Source organism: Dama dama, chromosome 3 (assembly GCF_033118175.1).
Source record: "Dama dama isolate Ldn47 chromosome 3, ASM3311817v1, whole genome shotgun sequence".
Lineage (NCBI taxonomy): Eukaryota > Metazoa > Chordata > Mammalia > Artiodactyla > Cervidae > Dama > Dama dama.
The window spans coordinates 37,746,477-37,769,846 of record NC_083683.1 but is presented as its reverse complement, the minus strand read 5'-3'; the positions used below and the strand labels follow the sequence as shown (position 1 = coordinate 37,769,846).

At 35.4% G+C, this 23,370-nt stretch overlaps 1 protein-coding gene across 2 annotated transcripts in view; it reads left to right on the top strand.

Annotated features, from left to right (window-relative positions):
- The window catches only part of DCN (decorin), a 36,261-nt gene that overhangs the window by 5,667 nt on the left and 7,224 nt on the right, over positions 1 to 23,370 (top strand). For both annotated transcript variants that reach the window (XM_061125648.1, XM_061125653.1), the window contains exons 3-6: positions 9,785 to 9,897; positions 16,220 to 16,433; positions 17,238 to 17,351; positions 21,681 to 21,774. In XM_061125648.1, the coding sequence (XP_060981631.1) occupies positions 9,785 to 9,897; positions 16,220 to 16,433; positions 17,238 to 17,351; positions 21,681 to 21,774 (535 nt within the window). The remainder of the gene's footprint in view (positions 1 to 9,784; positions 9,898 to 16,219; positions 16,434 to 17,237; positions 17,352 to 21,680; positions 21,775 to 23,370) is intronic.

Sequence of the window (23,370 nt, the reverse complement as noted above, 5' to 3'; positions counted from 1 at the left end):
ATATGGTCCCAGTTCTTGTGGGTCTGTTATTCTACTGGTGACGATTTTCCTTTTCTGAATTGTTTACTCGAGACAAAGGGGATTAAATTATTACCAAATTCTACAGAAACTTTTTTAGCATCTAGAGATTGTCCCCATAACTGGTTTAGACAAGATATCTAAAGAAGAGAATAAACACGTGATGGATATACTGGTAGTAAGATTTTTCAAATGTTGCAAAAATGGCTGGGGTCCTTAAGAAGTGTGATGAAAATTGAATCTCACTTTTCCTGAGAACAAGTTTAAAAGGATCCATAATTACCCCTCACTACATATATTATCAACAATAGACTTGATATTTTTAAGGAAGATGGGTCCAATCACTTCACTGAAGTTTTTTTTTTTCCATAAATATAGTTTTACTTTGCTTTCTTGATAAATAACTCATAAAGCTTGACTCTGATGAAAGCATTGGGACAGTTGACTAATTGTCTATCATGAAAATTTCCCAAGCCTATTGTTCAAAACTAACCAGAAAAAATGTAACCTTAGGAAACATCAAGTCATTGATGTGGCTGTTTTGTGATAGAGTTTCTTGGTTGTCCTTGAGATTGTTTTGTTTATTTTGTGTTGTATTCAAATGAAACAGTTTTCCAAGTTATCTTTTTCTCTAAGATCCCAGAGAATACATTATTCCTTTAGGCTTACTGATCTTATTTACAGAAGTAGCTAAGATTGAAATAATGATTCATTTTGGGGAACCATGTTTGAAGAGGAGCCCTGAGTTCTAGTGAGCAATGAATGGTCTCCTATAAGTTACTTTTAGTGTTTTTTAATTTCACAGATGAGTAGTTAAATATATATTTAAAAAATTGGTCATGAATTTCTAAAACAGAAAATAAGAATTTTTTTTAAAAGGAAAAGCAATCCACTTGCCTTTAAAGAAAACACTGTATTCACATTTTCAACTACAACATAGCCTCTACTCCCTTTATGATCGTGGTAAGCTGTTCAGAGTCTTAACATTTTCATCTGCAAAGAAATCACAGTCCTAAAGATCCTATTATGTGTGTGAAATACCTGGCCCATAGTAGAGGTTCAATAGTTTTTGTGTAATCATCATGTGTGATGATTACATGGAGTAAAAGATGAAAGAAGCATAGGAAAAAGCAAAGAAGAAGTGGACAATCTCATTTATAGTAAAAGCATGCATGCTAAGTCACTTCAGTAGTGTTCAACTCTTTGAAACCCTGTGGACTGTAGCCTGCCAGGCTCCTCTGTCCATGGAATTCTCCAGGCAAGAATACTGGAATGGGTTGCCATGCCCTCCTCCAGGGGATGTTCCTGACCCAGGGATCTTGCATTGTTAAGTGGTTCTTTACCACTAGCGCCACCTGGGAAGCCTAAAACAAAGGCAATGCAGTTTATTTTTTAAGTTCTCTAGTGAGCTGAACTACTCTTGCCTGGAAAATCCCATGGACAGAGGAACCTGGTAGGCTGCAGTCCATGGGGTCGCTAAGAGTTGGACAAGACTGAGCGACTTCGCTTTCACTTTTCACTTTCATGCATTGGAGAAAGAAATGGCAACCCACTCCAGTGTTCTTGCCTGGAGAATCCCAGGGATGGGGGAGCCTGGTGGGCTGCCATCTATGGGGTCACACAGAGTTGAACACAACTGAAGTGACTTAGCAGCAGTGAGCTGAACATGAAGCTTAAATTATTATCATTTGTTGTTCTTCAGTTGGTAAGCAAAGAAAAAATGCAGTGCACTTTGGGATAAGAAATGTGAATGCTTATCATATAAACAATTAATGTTTTCTTAAGGATTATTTTTACCAGAGCTTTTAATGAACAGGGAGGAGCTTCAGTGTTGAAGGACAATAGTGTTTTGTCATCTTATTATCCAAACAGTGTTTAATGTAAGCAAACATTTCTTATTAAAAATATCTGATTATTTTGCAGTAAGAAGTATTTCTGACAAAGTTAAACAACATATCTTTAAACAGTTCTTTTCAAAGCTGAGATGTAAAAACTGTGAAATTAAAAATGAGTAATCAGCCCATGGGAAACTTGAAGTGTTCAAGAAGACCCATTGACTATTTTAGTTCCTAGTTCCAACTTATCTGAATAGTATTATCATATGTTTTTCTAGAGCATGGGGGATTGAAAAAGTAAACATATATTTTAGCCTAAGAAAGTTATGAATTCCCCATTGATATTGACCAAATTATTTGGTTGAACTTGTATTTAACTTGTGATTTGAACCATAATTTTATGAGACACATATATTTTCATTATCTATCCTTTTAAGGCATAAAAATTCACTCATAATTATAGCATTTAGAAAAATATCAATATAAAAATAAATGTAGGATTAGCAAATTCAGAAACCTATGGATTTCCTTAAAATAATAAACCCACAATGTAGCTCATCCTTGTCAGATCTTTTGAAAAGATGCTTTATTTTACGTACCTAGTACCTTAAGGGAAGACAGTTCCTTCCTTACTTACTCTTTGGCCCAGCCATTCATCTTTGGATCAAGTGTCACCAAGAAGCATTATTTGGTACTTTCATCTCATTTATTAAAGACAGATCATCCCTAACTGGTGAAATAAGCATAAGTATTGTTTTTTCTGACTATTCTTCCAAATTAAAGCAAAGTTTATTAAGATTTTTATTATAAACAACTTTCAAAAGATTTGAAATACCCTTAAAAACACTTGATTGTGGAAAGATCTTGGGTCAAGCAGTCCAACATCTCTGAACTCAAGTTCTGCTTTACTATTTATGGTGGCTCAGACAGTAACGAATCTGCCTGCAATATAGGAGACCTGGGTTCGATCCCTGGGTCGGGAAGATCCCCTGGAGAAGGAAATGGCAACCCACTCCAATATTCTTGCCTGGAGAATCCCATGGACAGAGGAGCCTGGTGAGCTACAGTCCATGGGGGTCGCAAAGAGTTGGACACGATTGAGTGACTAACATGGAGACTGAGACCTATATCTTTGAAACTTTCAAAGCCTGTCTCCTCACTGGATAAATGGGAATATCTCTTACTTCATTAGGTAAGAAAAGAAAATATTTATACAAAATATTTTTCATAGTAAATGTTATGTTCAGTTTGCTACTTAAGTAAGCTAATAACATGAGGCTATTTCTCATAATGGTCTTTATTTTTATATGAAATTAAGAAACACTAAGTATATGACTTGCCAAGCTGGATACAAAATAGCACCTTTTCTCCGCTCTCCCCCAAAGAAAGCCATATCACATCCAAATATAAATAGGCAAAAATTAGAAAATTGTATAATTATCAAATTAATATAATTATCAAAATAGTGTTCTCCAAAGACTATTCCTTTGAACTAAATTGGTTTGGTTGAGTAGAGAACAATAAAGTGTTTGGCTATTTTATAATCATAAATGATTCACGACCTATATAGTTATATAGGCATCTTCTCTAAAGAAGATGCCAGAAGGTGGAACATTTTATTTTTCCAGGCAAAAGCATTATGAATAACTAATGTTTTTAAAATGTACCTCATAATGCAAATAATATTTTACTTGTCTAAAATCGCAGGAAAATCTACAGCCCTTTAAATTGCATAGTTTTCTTCTTTTTAAAATCATTTTGCTTCAGTTAGGAAAATTTTGTCAGTGGTCACCACTTGAGACTTAGATGCCACAGCATCTAAGGGCAAACTGGTTTTTTAGAAGCAAATCTTATGTATGAGGTAAATGAACCATTAGACTTCTTCCATGAAATTATCTTGGAAGAATAAATTAGTCCTCTTTGTCAAGGGTCAGAGAGAATGCTGGAAGCTTAGTTGCTTTCATAGTTTATGTCTAGCGTCACATCAGCAGGGATGTGGGATGACCCTCATTCAGAGTTTCAGATGCATCGAAAGGGCATCTCTAAGATGTGGTACAAGCAGGAGGCTGTGTACAGAGCATGCCCATTGCTTGCCTAAAGCAGTTTGGGGAAGGAGTGGAGTATGACAGATCTCAGATGCAGCGAGAGGAATGCTCAGGTATGACCCAGATAACCAACGCCTCTGACTCAAGGGGTTAAAGAGAAGGAGGAGGAAGAGAGGAGTCAGAGAAGGCCAAAGGAAGCATCTGTCTCCTTGATCTGACTGACAACTAACATATCCCTGGTTTCCTTCTTAGTCCCAGAGGGGAGAAGGAGGCAGCTGTGTGGGATCAAGGCGTTTGGTTAGACTGCAGCTGTGATACATTCTCCTCTGGAAGATCATTCCTGGCTCCAGAGGACAGGATGCGAATAGGTTAGCCAGAATATCAATTTCCTGGATGAAAGAGGAAATGCAGAAGACCCTCTAATCTTAATTTTCTCCTTCAAAAGAGTAGCAAGAAAATTATATATTTCTTTGAAATAGGCACAAAGGAGAATTAACTCAGTTTGCAATCCAGTCTTAATAAAAGAAACCCTGTAGCAGCTATCCTGTAACACTTAAGATTCAATTAACCCTTGACTTGGTCTGAAGATGGTTTTCAGGCAATTTCTACAGCTTCTCTACTTTTGTGTTTTCACTGTAATCTATATTTGCCTTGATGACTACAATAATCAATTAATTACATTTAAATAGATGATAATTATTCATTATCTTTAATTATCTATTTAAATATATACTTTCAGGGACTTCTCTGGTGGTCCAGTGGTTAAGACTGTGCTTCCAAAGCAGGGGGCAAGAGTTCAAACCTTGGTCTGGAAACTAAGATCTCACATGCTACACAGCATGGCCAAAAAATGAAAACAAACAAAATGTAATTAGGTTGTTATATAAAAATAAATATCTACTTTCCCTACCAGAAGAAAAGCATGGTGATAATTTATCTTTTGGCCCCTCCACTCCAACAAGTGCCTTATACTTGTTAGGTTCTCAAACATCAGTAAATGCTTGATATGAATAAATTAACATGACTTAGTGCTTGAATGAGTGCTTAATTCTATTTTTTTGACTCTATCGAGCTCGAAAGAGGGTAGAACATGACTGACTAGAAATTAGGAGTCATGAAGCTGTAGTGTATCCTTTCTTAATCTTTTTGAGGATGACTATAGAACCAGGAGTGGTCTTCCCAGGTGGCTCAGGGGAAAAGAATCTGCCCGCAATGTGGGAGACCTGGTTTGAATCCTTGGGTCAGGAAGATCCCCTGGGGAAGGGAATGGCAACTCCCTGCAGTATTCTTGCCTGGAGAATTCCCTGGACAGAGGAGCCTGGCAGGTTACAGTCCAAGGAGTTGCAAAGAGTAGAACATGTCTGAACGATTGACACACACATAGAACCAGGAGTGGGTTTCCCAGGTGGCTCGGGGTAAAGAGTCTGCCTGCCAATGCAGGAAATGCAAATTTGATCCCTGGGTCAGGAAGATCCCCTGGAGAAGGAAATGGCAACCTGTGCCAATGTTCTTGCCTTGAAAAATCTCATGGACAGAAGAGCCTGGCAGGATACAGTCCACGGGGTCCCAAACAGTTGGACACAACTGAACACACACACACACACACAAAGAATCAGGAAACTCAAATTTTCCTTAAGTTATTTGGAAAGAGAATTAAATTAAAGGGAAGTTTTCATATTTCTGAATCCACTGCCATCAGTGTTAAATTGCCATTTTTAGGAGAAGAGGGAAATGTGCATGCCTTTAGCAGAAACGTTTTTTGATGGACCTAGGACTCCATTATATTATACTGGTCATGTGTCAAAACTAAGTGTATCACCACTGTCTTGATTATTACCTTGGAGACAGAAATATTAAAAAAGTGTTGGAAGTCAATGAGAATAAATCTTGCAGTTTGGACCCCTGCCACAGGGCAGAAAACAACAAAAAAGGCATGGTATTTTAGGACATCCTGGCCTTTGTCCAACAAGATGTTTACCAGATTGCTGAAATTTACTAGCACAACAATACCATTCATCACTGAGACAACTAGAAAAAAAATTACACTTCTTATTTGCCTTTATTTCAGAAATGATTTCTTGGTAATGTCTTAAATAGAGTTTTATTTACTTTAATTAATAACCCAATTTTAAAGAAGATAAAGTTTCCTTTACTGAATTTGGAAGAGCAACTAAATAATTCAGTCTAGGCTTGAAAACAATTGTGTTTTAACAAAAGATTTAGAATTCTATTAAAGAATGCTCATTGAAAAATAATTAGATTTAGGAAACCACTTTGTTCCTGTTACTATTTTGAATAAATATTATCTCAAAACTTAGTGACTAAAAAATAATTTTATTTGCTCATAATTTAAGCTACAGAAAATTTGAGCGGGTCTTAGAAGGGCTGCTCTCCCTTGGGGTCTCTTAGGCATTTGCAGTCAGGTGGCCATGATTTCCCAGATGGCGCTAGTGGTAAAGAACCCACCTGCCAGTGTAGGAGATATAAGAGATGTGGTTCCATCCCTGGGGCGGGAAGATCCCCTGGAGGAGTGCAGAGCAACCCACTCCAGTATTCTTGCCTGGAGAACCCCACGGACAGAGGAGCCTGGCGGGCTATGGTCCACAGGGTCGCAGAGTCAGATGTGACTTAGCACGCATGCGTGTTGGCTGAGGCCATAACCATGGTGAGGCTGACCCAGTGTGGGTCACCTCAAGGCAGCTCGCTCTAGCGACTGACAGTTGGTGCTGCTCTTGCCTGGGAGCTCAGCTCTTCTGTCATCTCGAGGGTCTTCAGGTGGCCTCACCAGCACAGCGGTCTCTATGTAGACAGACTCAACTTACATGACCCCACACTGTCCCCAGAGCAAACATCCCAGAAGAACTGGGTAGAAACAGCTTTTTCTGACCTAGTTCCAAAAGTCATGCCGTGTCACCTTCACCACAGCCCCTTAGTTCTGAGAGACATCATAAGGCCATGCCAAATTTGAAGGGAGGAGAATTTGACTCCATCTTTCAATGGGGTTGGACAAGTGTGTATTGAATAAGAATATGTAAGGATCCCGAGTTTCACAACTAAGACCTGGAGCAGCCAAATAATTACCTTTTTTAAAAAGAAGGTATATTTTAAATGGAGGCAGGAGCTAGCCTCACAAAGGTGTGTGTGCACATATATATGTATATCTGATAATTTATATTAAAACCAAATTTCCAAATAGGTTGCAAAAACCAAATAACCAAATTTCCCTATAGGTTTCTGATTTTGACACAGACTGATAAGAACATCATCATAGAGTCTACCTGAGCAGCATTTAGGAATCAAAGACTAGCTGATATTTAATGGTCCTTCCCTTTGTGACATTCTAAAAATACATAGCTAGGATTATTTCCCCTTCGTATATTCTTCCTGTAATTTCTGAGTGAGCTTAGTTAGCTCTCTAATGCCTTATCTAGCCCTTTCAGTATGTTATTGAGTCTGATGTCAGAACAGTTCTTATTAGGGATACAAATAGGGATGACAGGGAAAAAAAAATAATATCCTGTTGGAAACCAAGAGAATAGTCTTTTCATCTGCGTTTTGTCACTCCAGTTACATGAGCTTGTTCATGTCACTGAACTTTTTCTAAAAACTTTCTGAAAAAATGAAATTATCATATTGCCTTACCTATTTCATTTGATTGCTGTGAGATTAATGAGGTAACATATTTTCATTTTTTATAAATTGTAAAGCTATGCAAATACAAAGTTTTAATAATAGAATACAAATCTGTTAAGTCCCTCAAGTGAATATGAGTTTTCTAGTAATTCAGAGATTGTAGGGTTATGATTTTAATCATTAAGATGACTCTCTAAGAACTAAGCTGCAAAAGCCACAAACCTGATGTTTTTATGGTAAATCATCAGGGGAACGATGTATATAATTCATCTCACGCAATTTTTGTTATTATAAAATTCTAGAATGACAACATAAATAATCAAAATGATCAGCCAGCCAGATATATCATTTTTTGTCCACATTTGAAATGAACCTGCACTTTGGCACTGAACAACTGTTATGGCAATTTTGACACTGAACACTAGAATTCACATTCAAAAATGTATAAAAGTAAGCAAAAGTGGGAATTAAGCCTTGGACAAAGAAGCCCATGAAGTAATAATAAAACGTAGGCAGTAACTTTTTTCCAAATGAAAGGAAACGTGTCTTTTCTTCGTTAAAGAACACTAATTATCAAAGATTTGGCAGAAGTCTGACACTCCTTAATTGCATGAAATTAGCAAACTGACATTTCTGAAAATGGCAATGATCATGAGTGTATATAGTGCAGTTAAATATCCTCCTACAAGGTGGCTGTTCCGTGGTTTGCTGTTTGTCACTGAAAACACTTCATTTCTGTTATTCCTCTGTGAACTATTTCCGTAGTTAGTTCTTAGAATATATTTATGCATGTGCAGAATCACCTGCATTTTGATGTTCGAATTTATAACCATAGCTGACCACTGAATTGGAAACTATAGACTTTTTTCCACTATCATCAGATCAGTGATAATGTGAAAAATTCTTCGGGAAGAAAGTAGAAAGGTGATTTCAGATACCTTTTCTGTAATTACCAAGCAAATATGAAAATATAAATATGGTTACCTTGATAATCTACCTTTATATGCTTATGTATGATAAAAATCGAAAAGATATCTTCCCAACCTAGTCATTATATATCCTGTTGTAATTTTCCTTTTAATTGAAAACAGTAGATTGAATTCTTTTTTCCATGAGAATTTGGGCAATTTCTATCTTGTGCCTGGCAGGGCTTGCCTAATAAATTAATGATGTCTAAAAACATTCAATAAGCCTTTATTGAATGAATGAAAGAATAATCTTCAGCACTTCAAGTTTCAGATATAATGAAGAGGTTAAAAAGCACTTCTGATTTGTTATACAATCTTAAAATATTAATATGAAAATGTATATGAATTTGAGTTAATAAAATATCATCTTATATTAATATGGGACAAAGCCAATGGAAGAAAGCAAGGCAAAAGGCCTCATAATTTAATATTATCTCCATTAACATTCATCATGATAATTTACTTTAAATGCCATGCCTTTTGAATAAAAGCAATTTATCCTTATACATCTAGTGGAATGACTATGAAAATGTCTTTTTAATGCCATAGAACATTTAGTTTTTCAATGTATTTGCATTCATAAACTAAAAATTCAGTTATTTAGATCCAAATTTAAAGTCTAAAAGTAACGCTTTGTATCATACATTTTAGAGAAGTTACAATCACATATTTTATTCATTTTATTCTGATTAATAGTCATAAAATTGATACTGTTTTGTTAATTAAAACTGAAAGAACCATTCTCCCAAAAGTTTGAATAAATTTTCAAGTGTTGACACAACAGCATGGTTACATACTCACATAATTTTAATTTTATATTAGATCTGTGATAGTGCTAAGTTTATCAAAAGAATATTTGATGATTTGGTTAAAGTTCTCTACTGAACGCATGCTTATATAGAAAGGTATAGATTTACAAATCACTCCCACTTAACACTTATCAAAGAAATGACTCTCTAAAATAAGAACAAAGAGGTGAACACACTGTGTACTGAGACATGTGAACCATACCTGGCAAACGATTAATTTTTCTTTTATGCAAAAGAGTAATTACATGGGTAAATAGTGTGCTCTGTTTATGATTTTTTAAAAAAATAAATCCTTAGACTTTGTTAGAAAAGGTAAAGCAGATATTTTAAACAACAGTTGATATAATTCCTAGAAGAAGACAAATGTGATAGTGGAGACCTATCACTGAAACACTACTATCTCTGTAAACACATTCTTTGTGACTCTGTGGTCATGTGTCCCTTTTGACTCCATGTTGCTTTTCCTCCCCTGCTAGGTCTGGACGCAGTGCCAAAAGACCTTCCTCCCGATACTGCGCTGCTGGACCTGCAAAACAACAAAATAACTGAGATCAAAGATGGAGACTTTAAGAACCTGAAGAACCTTCATGTAAGAATTGCCATTTTCTTGAGCTATAACAAGATCTGACTCAAAGTATTTTTGAAAACAAAACTTAGGTAAGGTCAAGAGTGCTCTGTGGTAATAAATAAGCACATAAGTGTTTATTATATTCTCTTTTTAGGGAGTGATGGAGTAAAGCATGGTATTAACCCCTAAAAATAGAGCCAATTTTCTCACATATACCCCTATATAGGCTTCCCATGTGGCTCAGTGGTAAAGAACCTGCCTGCCAATGCAGGAGACTTGGGTTTGATCCCTGGGCCGGCAAGATCCTCTGGAGAAGGAAGTGGGAACCCACTCCAGTATTCTTGCCTGAGAAATCCCATGGACAGAGGAGCCTGGCGAGCTACATTTCATGGGGTCACAAGAGAGTCAAACATGACTGAGAGACTGACCACCAGCAACAACGCCTATGTAGCTTTACTATCGGCTTTCTAAAAGATGCATTATATCTTAATCTTCTCACATTTCACTGATAAAAATCTTTCTCTTTCCAATATCTTTCCAGAACCTGTTTCAACAGTGGAACAAACTGGACTGATCTTAGTTTATTTCATTGTTCTGTTTTCTTTAGCAGGCTCAAGAGACATGGGTTTGATCCCTGGGTTGGGAAAATCCCCTGGAGGAGGGCATGGCAACCCACTCCAGTATTCTTGCCTGGAGCATTCGATGGACAAAGAAGCCTGGCAGGCTGATTCTGTCCACGGGGTCACTAAGAGTCGAACACAACTGACCGATTGAGCATGCACGTGCTGAATTCTTATCTGTATCTGTGTGTGTATTCTGATTTTTCACTTACCTCTAGTCTATTATAAGGTAACACAGTCTACCAGTCAGGATTCCAACAGAAAAGGGATGTCACGATCAAGACACTATGTACTTATCAACCTTCGAACAGCCAGGATGAGAAAAGCAACATTTACCCAGTGGGAGAAAATTTACCAGATTTTAAAAAGGAAGCAAAGAATTTTTCCTTGACATTTTAAGATTGCTCATGAAACAGTTAATAAACATAATAGCACATAATAAAATGACATCATCAAATTACTGAAGTAATATAGGCACATTATGATATAAGTAGTGAATATTGTGGGCACTAATGATGAGAAAAAAAGAGACATGTTCCTACATCAGGTTATCCAGATAGGGTTTTGAGATAATATGAGACAAAAGGGTCATAGAGGATTAGCAGAATTTTGAAAGGAAGAGAAGAGTTTTCTGTGCAAGAGGAAGGAAAGGCAGAAGAAAATGATCAAGAGACAAGAATAGAAGATGGCTAAAGTGAAAGATACAGACTCCAAAATAGTGGAAGCTGAGGCCTGAGCTGGAGGTGAACCCTGGACCAGTGGGATCCTTCTCCACTGACAGGACACAGGGCATGGGACTCTACTCACCTTCCTCTATTTCCATGTTCTGATTTCACTGGGAGTGAGCTGATGGAGATGCCAACTAAGTTTGTTAGTGATTATTTAAACCAACTATTGAACAAGTTAAAAGAAGCAATAATAAAAAAATGAATATATAGCTTCAGTAAACAAAAATATAAAATGCTTCATTTTATTTGCATAAATTTACCCTCAAACTACTTTTTAAGAAAGGAAAAGTCTCTTGATCTCAACTTCCTGTTTGTTTAAATATCATCTCAAAAGTTTGTTTAAACTCCTCATACCTTAAATAAGAGATACCTAGCTCTGTGACCTTCTCACTAAATCTGATGTTTGTAGTAATGTGTTCTTTCTTTGCCTGATCCCCTCCTAAGTATGTTTTTAAGCAATTTATCATCTTGGCAATCCCTTTCTTTCTAATTTAAAGTAAATACTGAAAGAAGAGAGAGAGTTTATTAGAGCTTCTAAACATTTAGAGGATGTTAAACAGCTATTTTTCTCTTACTCTTTCATTCATGATCATTTCTATCCTTGTTATTATGCAAATAAACATCATAATTTTAGCAAGGAAAGCCACCCTTGAATGAGAAGGGAGAGAAATAAAAATTTACCAAGGATTAAAATGGAAAGGATTTAAGAGAAAAATGTTGCTTTATTTCCCTCAGTCAGTTCAGTTGCTCAGTCATGTCCGACTTTGAATTTTTTCAGTTTACAATTGCGCCTCACTATCAGCGGTACGTACTGCTTGAGAGTAGTCGTATTCTTATAAATAGCATAAATATAAGCAATTATTCTATAAAATAATGGAAAGTTAAACATTATAATCCAACATTCTATGTATTTTCTTTGAATTAAAGTTTAATTGCATTCTTGCCCAGTTGTGTCTGACTCTGCAATCCCATGGGCTGTAGCCCACCAGGCTCCTCTGTCCATGGGATTCTCCAGGCAAGAATAGAAGAGTGGGTTGCCATTTCCTCCTTCAGGGAATCTTCCCAACCCAGTGATCAAATCCGTGTCTCCTGTGTCTTATGTGTTGGCAGGCAGATTCTTTACCATTGAGTCACCTGGGAAATAAATCTAGTAAAAAACTTTTGTTTTAATTAAAGATGAACAAACATTGTCAAGAACTGATAATAGCAAACATTTGTTCTTTTTTTGGATTTAATGGATAGGTTTTTTTTTTTTTTTTTGATTGATTGAAAGAGTCTTTAAATTCTACAGTGCTTTAATTTTCAAAAAGCCAAGCACTTTTTTAGTCATTACTATGGGGCTTCCCTGGTGGCTAAGCTGGTAAAGAATCCACCTGCCATGCAGGAATCCTGAGTTCAATCCCTGGGTTGGGAAGATCACCTGGAGAAGGGGATCCCCTGGCTACCCACTCCAGTATTCTGGCATGGAGAATTCTATGGACTGTATAGTCCATGGGGTCTGCAAAGAGTCAGACACAACTGAGCGACTTTCACACACACGTACTAAGCACTGTTTCTAAAATCTTATATTCATTAACTTATTTAATTACTATAATTGTTCTAATGAAGTAGACACTCTAGATAACACCTTAATACAGATGAGGGCACACAGGCACAGTGTGGTTATGCTACTTGCTTATCGTTACACAGCAGATAACAGCCAGAGCTTGAGCTCTAAACTCAGGAGCAGTCTGGCTCAAGTCCATGCACTTATAATTGCCTGTAAATATGATAGTAACAATAAAATCCCTTAAAACAATCCCTCGTACAGTGTGAGCCCTACATTAGTGGCTTTGGGGAAAGTTGTACATACTATTAAGTTGGATTTCAACACTTTTTCTTTCAATTTTATTGAAATATAATTAATATACAGCATTATATATCTTCACCAGGGATACCCTGATGACTCAGCCAGTAAAGAATCTGCCTGCAATGCAGGAGACCTTGGTTCGATCCCTGGGTTGGGAGGATCCCCTGGAGAAGGAAATAGCAACCCACTTCACTGTTCTTGCCTGAGAAATCCATGGGCAGAGGAACCTGGTGGGCTTCAGTCCATAGCGTCACAAAGAGTCACCTGAGTGACTAACACTTTCACTTTCATACAACTTCAAGGAGTACAGCATGATAACTTGGCATACATATATTGTGAAGTGATTACCATAGTATGTTTAATTAATATCTATCGTCTCATACAGATATTAGAAAAGAAGAAAAACAAATGTGTTCTTTGTGATGAGAACTCATAGGATTTACTCTCTTAGCAATGTTCAGGCATACCATACAGCAGAGTTCACTATTGTCATTTTGTACATTACATTCCCAGTACTTATTGGCCTTAAAACTGGAAGTCTGTACTTTTTGACTACTTTCTTTGATGAAGGTGGTGAAAATGCTTTTACTCCTCCTTCACCCTATTTCTATTGCCAGTCACTTTTTCATCACCTCTCCCCTACCTACCAGGCTACATCACTTTTTCTTTAGTTACAAAGAAGTAGGTAGTTCTGATTTTTTGAGCCTGTGCTTCACTTTTAGGTTAAATGGCACTCAGGGCATTTTCTGATCCTCAAGCAACAGTGCCCCTCCTAATTTGGCTTCTCTCAGCCTGTTATCTAAATAATGATAGTCCATTTCTGCTTGTCTTTCTTCTTTTCATCAGCTGATCTCCTGAACAATATACATGGTTTACCTTTGACTCTCTGGTTTATCTGCGCTTTGTCATTAGTCAATGTAATTAGTCCATTTTTTGCCATATCAACATTTGCCATATAATTTTATAAACTATGCTTTCCTAAATATCTATCCCTGTGTATAGAACTAATGTTAGCCATTCTCAGCAGTACTAAATAGACATGAGTGACTTTTTTCACATGTGGATCTGTTTTATATGAAACTCTAATTTATACAGGTCTTGGAAAAGAATCTGCCTACAAGGCAAGAAACCTGGGTTCATTTCCTGGGTCCGGAAGATTCCCTGGATAAGGGAATGGCAGCCCACTCCAGTCTTGCCTGAAGAATCCCATGGATAGAAGAGCCTGGCAGGCTAAAGTCCATGGGGTCACCAAGAGTCAGACACAACTGAGCAACTAACAGTTCACTTTATATCATGATGATCAAAACTTGAAGTTTATTTATTTTTCAGTGGAGATTCTTTTTGCTGGACTAGACCTTTTCTACAAACAATGTTATTTGAAAGTTACTTTGCAAGAAAGCAGTCTATATACATGATTGATTTTTTTTAGTCCTTACAACAAGCCCCTGTAGGTGTTATTATTATTTCTGCTTCACTGAAAAAATAACTGGGGACAAATGTCACACCACCTCCAAAATATAGCAGCAGTTATTACTATAGCATACTCACTAGTAGAGACATTATCTAGTTATTATCTAGTAAAAGAAGCAATATTTTATTACCTGAAATGGCAGGTAATCAGCAGGTTGACTCTTCATAATAGGTTTCAACATTCAACATAAAATAAGACGTATTTTTCAGACCAGGTTTAATGCATTTAATTATATCAGGCTTTCAGAATTTCCTTCCATGGATGGCAGTTAAGGACGTCGTGTGTTTATAATTAAGCATCCACCATTTTGACTTTTTTAATGATGCAAGTCCTCTCTTCTCTCCTCTAGCTCTGGCTTTTACTGATTTTTCTGGACATTTTGCTTATTAATATCAATTTCCTAAGACTTTAACCTTCATTTTTTTTTTTTTAACTTTCTGTAATAGTTACTGAAATTTCCTAGGATTTTATTTTAATCAAACAATTCACCTGTTAGGATTAGTTAAAAAGATTATTAACTTATTATTTGTAATAAGTTTTAATTAATCAAATAATGTGAACTACATGAGAATGTACATGGGTTATTAAACTAGCTATTACCTTCCAAAAATAGTCTTACATTTTTGAGATGGAAAGTTCCCACTCTTCTATTCCTCTTGTTCCTTTCTTGCATTTTCATTTTCACATGTGCCTAAAAACAAACCACAATTGAAAATAGAAGTTTCTTAGATCTTGATAAAATTATCCTAAATTCCTTATGATAAGTCAACAAGTTGACATAATGCAGTGTGGTTCTGTATACACATAGATCATTGGAAGATAATTGAGGTAGTCCAAAAGTAGGTATAGCAGTATCTATAGTATAACAATAATGGATTACAAGTAATTTCCTACATTAGGAGAACTTAGAAACACACATTTTAAAATTACAAAAAATTAACATATTTGACTACATAAAACCATTATGTACAAAATGTGCAAAAGCAGAAGGAAAATATAATGTATCCATAAATCAGTTTTTAAATACATTAAACATTAAGAAAAATGAGAAGTTTTGTGACCAAGCAATCCTTTTCCTCCAAAAAATAAAGTAAATGGTAGCAAAAGAAAAGGAAATTTCTTTAATCTCTCAAGAGACAAGGTAATGCAAAGTAAAGCAATGAGCTACAACATAATGTGTTGATTTGCAAACTTTTGGAAAATGATTATATCACATTCTGTGAGGTTATGGGATAATTTTACTCTCTTGCATTGTTGGTGATGGTATAAATTAGTGCCACCATTTTATAGTGGATTCCATGACAACAGCCAATGAAGATGGACTTATAGCTTGAAAAGCTGACTGGAGAATAGATGTCTATGGCACTAGATTCTTTCCAGGTGACTCTAGTAATTTCAATATTTTGGAGCATTTATTGTTTAAAAATTAAATATCTATATCTCTGTATGTATAACCTGCATTTTATCAAATTTCTCTCCCCTTTTCTCCCGGTGTTCAGATTCTCATGTGCTTTTCAAGTAATCAGATCAGTTTAATTTTTTTCCAATTTCTTCTAATTTTGCAGATTTCTCTGCTAGTCCCATAAATGGAATGAAATTACACACTTGCTTGACATACATATTTATGTGTGGAAGGTTCTGGAATTAAGATGTTCCTTTTGTTCACTATCTACAGACACTGATTCTCATCAACAACAAAATTAGCAAAATCAGCCCTGGGGCATTTGCCCCTTTGGTGAAATTGGAACGACTTTATCTGTCCAAGAATCAACTGAAGGAATTGCCAGAGAAAATGCCCAAAACTCTTCAGGAGCTGCGTGTCCATGAGAACGAGATCACCAAAGTGCGAAAGTCTGTGTTCAATGGATTGAACCAGATGATCGTCGTAGGTACAGATATTCTTATAGCTCTAAAACCAGGATTCAAGGTCCACCTTAAGAGATTACAAGTAAGCTTTAGCTACAGGAAGGTAAATTAGCTAGAATTTACAGCTCTTAAAGCATGTAGAAATAACAGTAGCTAGGCCAGGAGAAATGGGTATTGAATCTGTGCCTTACAAAATTTTTATTCTTGAACTTGAGGATCTGAAAATGTAGGAAGAAGTCTCTAGGGCTGATGCTATACTACCTACTGCAGGCCCAGGATGCAGGATGGAATTAAGCTGTGCTTAATTAGAGATATTTGGAGAATACCTTTACATTATTAGAATTTATTCTAGTCTGAACATCTATAAATCATTTGCTTTAAATAATGTGTTCTAATGTTTTTCTCTATGTGTGGTAAAATATTTGTCATATTATAATTGGCTTACAAAATGCTAGATTCATATCATTTAACAGTATTTTACTATATCTTAGTAATTGCCCTATAACAAGTGTGATTTATAAACACTCACTTTTGTTGATTTCTAGGCAAACCTGTGTATGGACCTTAAGTAATTTTATTGTTATTGTTTTTTATATTATTACTTTTTCCTAAATCATTTTTGTTGATGTTATTGTTTTTGGTTGTTTTAATAAGGGAAACTTTTACCACATTTTGCCATCCCTTTGAGACATAAGCCCTTTAATTTCTCTTTTGTATTTTCAGTCAAGTTGTTACTGATCCAAGTTTTTCTTGTTGAGCAGACACTACTCTGGCTTGCAATTTCCTCAGGTTGTCCTCTAAAAGTTTTGCACTTATTGCATTTGTAGAACTTGGCACCAACCCACTGAAGAGCTCAGGCATTGAAAATGGAGCCTTTCAGGGAATGAAGAAGCTCTCCTACATCCGCATTGCTGACACTAATATAACCACCATCCCTCAAGGTGATGAAAGTTCTTTTTTTTAATATATTTTGTTCATTTGATATTCTTTTTTTAAAAAAAATCAATTTATTTATTTTGACTGGAAGCTAATTACTTTATAATATTGTAGTGGTTTTTGCCATACATTGACTTGAATCAGCCATGGGTCTTCAAAGCAATATGAATATCTAAATCCAAAAGCTTTGGCACTAAAAAAAAAAATTGGCTTTGAAAATTTGAATGGTGACTCAAGTGGCCAACATTATTTCTAGTAAATTCTCTATCCCTTGAAGTATTCCAGTAAAACTAGCTGGCCACAGGGCCATCCAGGCTGATTGTAGAGATGGCTAGACTCTTTCAGCTATAAAGATACTTACATCTAATGTAAGATGCAAGTTAACACACAATGATTTTAAATTATAGAACTGTGATATCATAAAGAAAAGATTACAGTTATTTAAAAAAAAAACAGATTGCTTTTGTAGTACTTTGTTTTAAAAAAATGATACCATGGAAGAATGTCTGAAACTGAGCCAATTTTTACTTTGAGTCTCTAATCCCATAGTGAATTCCATTGCATTTTAGGACATTCTAGTCATTACTATCTTAATAACAGGATCTAAAATGGTCACGCTCTTTTAAGAGTGGTGGTTGTATGTTGTAAAGAGTGTGGATTTTGGAGTTTGCTTGAGTTCAGACTGTCACTATTTGGCTGTATGATCTTGGACAAGTTATTCACCATCTATGACACATTTGTAAAATCTGTAAAGTGGTAATAATATAATAATCCACTTCATTGGATTGTTTTAAAATTAAATACATAGAAAAATATCTGGCCTGTAAATAAGTAGTGGGTAACTGTTACCTTCTATTAATCATTAAAAGTATTTGAAACACTCATTTAGCTTAGGCAAAGTATAAGCATGGAGACAGGGCAGTGAATAGGTATAGGCCTGCCTTCAAGAAGCTTATTGCCGAGAGCAAAGCCAGGCAAGTAAACAGCAATCATCACACAGTCACAGGGTTAAGTTCACCATTCTAAGGTTTAGACAGGAGAGGTTTTTAAGCCAACAAATCAGCAAAAATAAGTTTCTCTAATTTTCACATTTTTCTGGTCCCTGGTATTTCAGTCACACAAAACCACCTCTGTATTCTCCAATTTTCCCCTCAACCTGGCCTTTCCTCAGTTTAGATGTCTTGTTCTTGAACTGATACAAAATACAGGTTACTTGCCCACAGGAAACAATTATCCTTTATTGTGCTTCTACTGAAATTTCAGGTCTAGAGAGTACTTAGTCCATAGGATGGTTCTTACTACCCCTTGCCCTCTCTATAATATTTTTGCTACAAAGCGTTTTTGATGCCCATTGATAGCAACTACTGGTATAGATGATAGATGATAGATCAATAGACAGATGATAGACAGATAGATGAGAGGAGATTGATTTATAGTTCACATAGTACTTTCATATTGAGTCTCTGATTTGTTACATGGTAATAGGTAATTTTTACATCACCAGTGCAGGGATTTTATGTTTGTAAATATATTTTAATTTACACTTACAATAGTACATTTTATTATACACACACACACACACATATATTCTCTAAAGCCTTAGAGCTGTAGGAGGTAAAGTATAAAGTAGCTGGAATTTAAAGTCCAGGTATTTTTTATTACTTCGTGCTACCAGATGACTTGCATTAAAGCACATTCTTTGATTTTGCTGTACTTCTAATTACATCTCCTAAATATATTTCAGTAACACATTTCATCACCTAGTGATCAGTTTTCCTTGATTTCTTATATCTATTTATTATTATGCTAGGTGCTCTTTTCTCATCTTCTCTACTTACTTTTATTTACTAAATTCTTAATAGAATTAAAATCATAATAACTCAGTTTTATTAAGCACTTGTGCCAAATGCTTTTCATGAATTCTGTTATATTATTCCAAATGCTTTTCTTGGCTTCTGTTATATGAATCACACCTGTCTAATAATTGAGGAAGATAAACTGAAAGACATAAAGTGAATTGTGACCAAAGCCTCCAAGCTAGGCAGTGGCACAGCTGGGTTGTGCTGGGCTGATGCCATAGCTCGTGTGTTTGACCATTTCATTCTGCTGCCGTCTTAGGTCCTTCTGCCTGTGCATATTTATACCTATGTCATGTATGAGTCTACCTTTCCTAGACTGGTACCCTTATGCCTGAACGTATCCTCTTGCCAGGAGTCTTAATTTCCACGTGTTATCTCCAATCACTGAGTGATGTCAAAAGGCAGTGGGGTAGAGTAGAGAGATTTTAAGTTCACGCTCTGAAGTTAGACCTACTTGGGAGAGAGGACTGACTCAGTCATTTAGTTATCCCGTGACTTCAGGCTTATTACTCCACATTTCTAAAACCTCAGTTTTGCCACCTATAAAATGGTGGTATTAGTGACACCTCTTATAGAATATTTGTGAGGATTAATAGATATAAATAAGACTTGTACATACACAGTATCTGGCCCAAAGTAAGCTCTCAATATATTTTATCTTAAAAATGGAAAAGGGAAAGAGAAAAACAGTAACAGGTGTAGAATCTTTGGCTAAATGCTACTGTGGCAGAGACTAATGATGTTCTTTATAAATTTGGATCTCTCTATCCTCCTATTGCAAACTTCTCTTTCACAGTGAAACTTACCATAACTTTCCTTTTGGGAAACTGATGTCCCCAAAGGGAAGACACTTAGAAATGAGGTAAGAACTAGGGATGTGATGATAATTGTTGTTCCAGAGATACTACATTTCTTAACACCTTTTCGTAGTGACAGGGAAGAAAGGATGTACATTCGCTGTTTTGCTATATACTCACTTGCTTTATTTATGTGAGTATTTTAAAAAAATCCACATTTATGTATTCTGAGACTAAAGTGATTGAAATTCCTTAGTCCTTATTGACTGTGATTTCCTGACATTTACCTGCAAGAATCATGCCACTGTTATTTCATTTTCTTCAGTGAAGAGCATGTTATTCTCTTTGGCCATCTGGGAGCATAACACAGTCCCCACTTACTAGCTAGATAATCTACAAAATGGGTAACTGTGAATCTCTGTTTCTTCATCAATGAATCAGAATTAATGAAAAATAATTTATATATTGAAAAAACTTACATGAGCTAGATTAGGAAAATGCTAATCTCAGTGTTCAGCACACAACAGACAGTAAACAGAAGTCCCTTTCTTTGGTATCTCCCACACAAATCATACTACTGTTGAGAAATTAATAGTCATTTTCAAATCAAATATTGAATAAGCTTTTACATTAAATAAAATGTCTTGACTGAGTTCAGTGGGATGTAGTGAAAATTTCAAGCCAAACATAACCTGTGATTTTCCAATTTTATTCATTATAAACAACCAACCCTATCTGCTAAGCAGATGTTAGTTCTCCATGTAACCAATTTGCTGTTTTCTTTGTAGTTGTTGCTGTCCTTGTAAATGGAACAATATGTAGGTTTTTAAAAACTGTATAAAAACATAATAGATTCTCAGATGGCAAGAGGAAATGAAAATATAGTATTTAAACTTTTATACTTACATTACTACATTTTTAGAGGTCATAGACATTCAGGAGGTACTATCCAGAGGTTTAGTTGGTGCATTGGATTTCAAATTATTTCCCCAGGTGTCCTACATATGGCAGATCACTTGATTATAGGACTCTGTACTCCTCTAGTATAAAGAAACAGTCTTAATTTAATTTAAATTTAAAAGGATCAAGTAAGCTCTTTCTACACATCATGTTGCAGAAACATTTGATGTTTTTATGGAAAAATTGATTAAAACTAAAGCCAACACAGTATATAAGAGTTATTAATGAATCTCAGTAATGAAATACATGATTAAGTTTGTTTCTATATAAGTTTGAACTTATCCATAATTACTTATTTATACTTCAAATGCCAAAAGCTTCATTTTAGAGGCATTATCCTTTGTCAATGGCAGTATGAACCCGTTAATAAAGGTGTGAGAAACTAATGAGATTCAAAGTTTGACTTCACTTCTACAATGTATCCGCAGTGCCTAGGACAAAAATCTACTTCATGGTAATCGACTACATAGCAAACAGTTTGTTAAAATCAATTTAGGAGAAAAGTAGAAATGGCTTGTACTACTTCTGAAAACATGTATTATTGTAAAAGGGATGAAGGAAAAAGATGAAAAGCAAAACTGATGAGTAAGATGCAAAGCAAATCCTTTGAAACTGAATGTCTTTTGGAAAATTGATGACATGTGTCTGCATTAAGTCTTCATACATTCTCTAATTATATTTCTCTGCTAATTTAACTTCCTGTATTTCCATATTGCAGGTCTCCCTCCTTCCCTTACTGAATTACATCTCGATGGCAACAAAATCACCAAAGTTGATGCAGCTAGCCTGAAAGGACTGAATAATTTGGCTAAGTAATAATGTTATTTCATAATATTCTATCAGTGAAATGGATCAGTATATTAGTGCCTTTATGCTCAGAATTATAAACATGATGATTTTTTGCCTGTACCACAATTTTTGTTTTTGTTACTAATAACCACAAACTTCAGCTTTGCTGAATTATTAAAAAAAGAAACTAATGAAATAGTGTACTTATCATAAGTCCACTAGTATCAGCCTTATATTTTATGAATACCATACTGTTTTTAGATTAAGCTATATCATATGTACCTAGTATTTGGTTAAATCAGTATTCTCATTCAATATGTTCTAACTTGATTGTATCAAACAGAAGTCTAAGTAATTATAACATAGTATTCAGAATTTGAAAATATATTAAAATGAAAGCTACCAGGACATGAAAATATTGGGCATTTTACAGCATGTATCAGAATACATATCATGTGATTTTTTAACTCCTGTTACCTGAAAAGTTTAAAATGTCTCTCTGGACATTAAATATACTCTCAAAAAATTTTTTTTTTCTGATCCTTCTAAACTTTTTTTCTTTACAGATGATCATTAATGCCCATTCTGCTTTCTAACCTAATTTCAATTTTTTTTTATATTTGTAATCTGGCGAAGCTGTAAAAAGAGAGTGTTGGCAGACCCTTTCAGCTGTCTTCATGAACAGTCTGCTCCTGATTCACATGTACTGCTGAATGTCCTTGCTGAGAAGCACAGTGTTACGCCAAATTGGCTCACTTCTTTTTTTGCACATAAATTTCACCGTGGATAAATAAATACAAAGCATATCATTTATCTTTGAGAAATACATAAAAGCAGATGCATATATAGTACAGTTTTCCCCTGTTTCTGTGGGTATTCCCCAGTGACCCAGGGGAGCGTGAGGGATGAAGGTATTAAATGCATGTGACTGTAGCTGCAATATGTAACCCTGGTGCCTCAAATGATAAGAAACCCATTATCTAAAGCAATTTTAATTAGTCTCTAATGGAGAAAATAATATTCAAAATAGTGTTGCCTACCTTTGTATGTTGATTAGGCCTCTCTAGCTAGAGAGAATTATAGGTGATGAGTTGCATTTCTCACTGTGTAGAAGTGTCTTTAGGACAGCTATTATTATTGGATTATTATCAGTAGTATTAGGAGGAGTATAAGTAGCAGGGATTGGAAATAGTATAAAATTCTAAATGTGGTAAATCATTCATAATATTGTGCCATTTTAGAAAAGTAAGTTTATTTTGTACTGAAAGTGGTATGGAGACTTTAAGATTCCACACTTCAAAATTAACATCACATACTTTTTATCAAACAGAAGCATAAAGAGCTAATAAACTTTAAGAAGGTCAATAGAAATGAAGATTTTTGTTTAAAAGGATGTGAATTCCAGTCATTAAATTAGAGAAAATTGCCCCACTGGCCAAGCAAACTTTCTCAGTTCTTGAATTGATTAAATACATTCCTCTTTGGAATCAAGTTCAGAAAAGTCTACCTTGTAAAGCATCAAATCCTTATGTTTTTGCTCCTCCCTGATTCTGGAATATGAGAAGTACATTGGTGCTGAAAATCAAAACTGTGAAAAGGAGAAAAAAGCAGCCACTAAT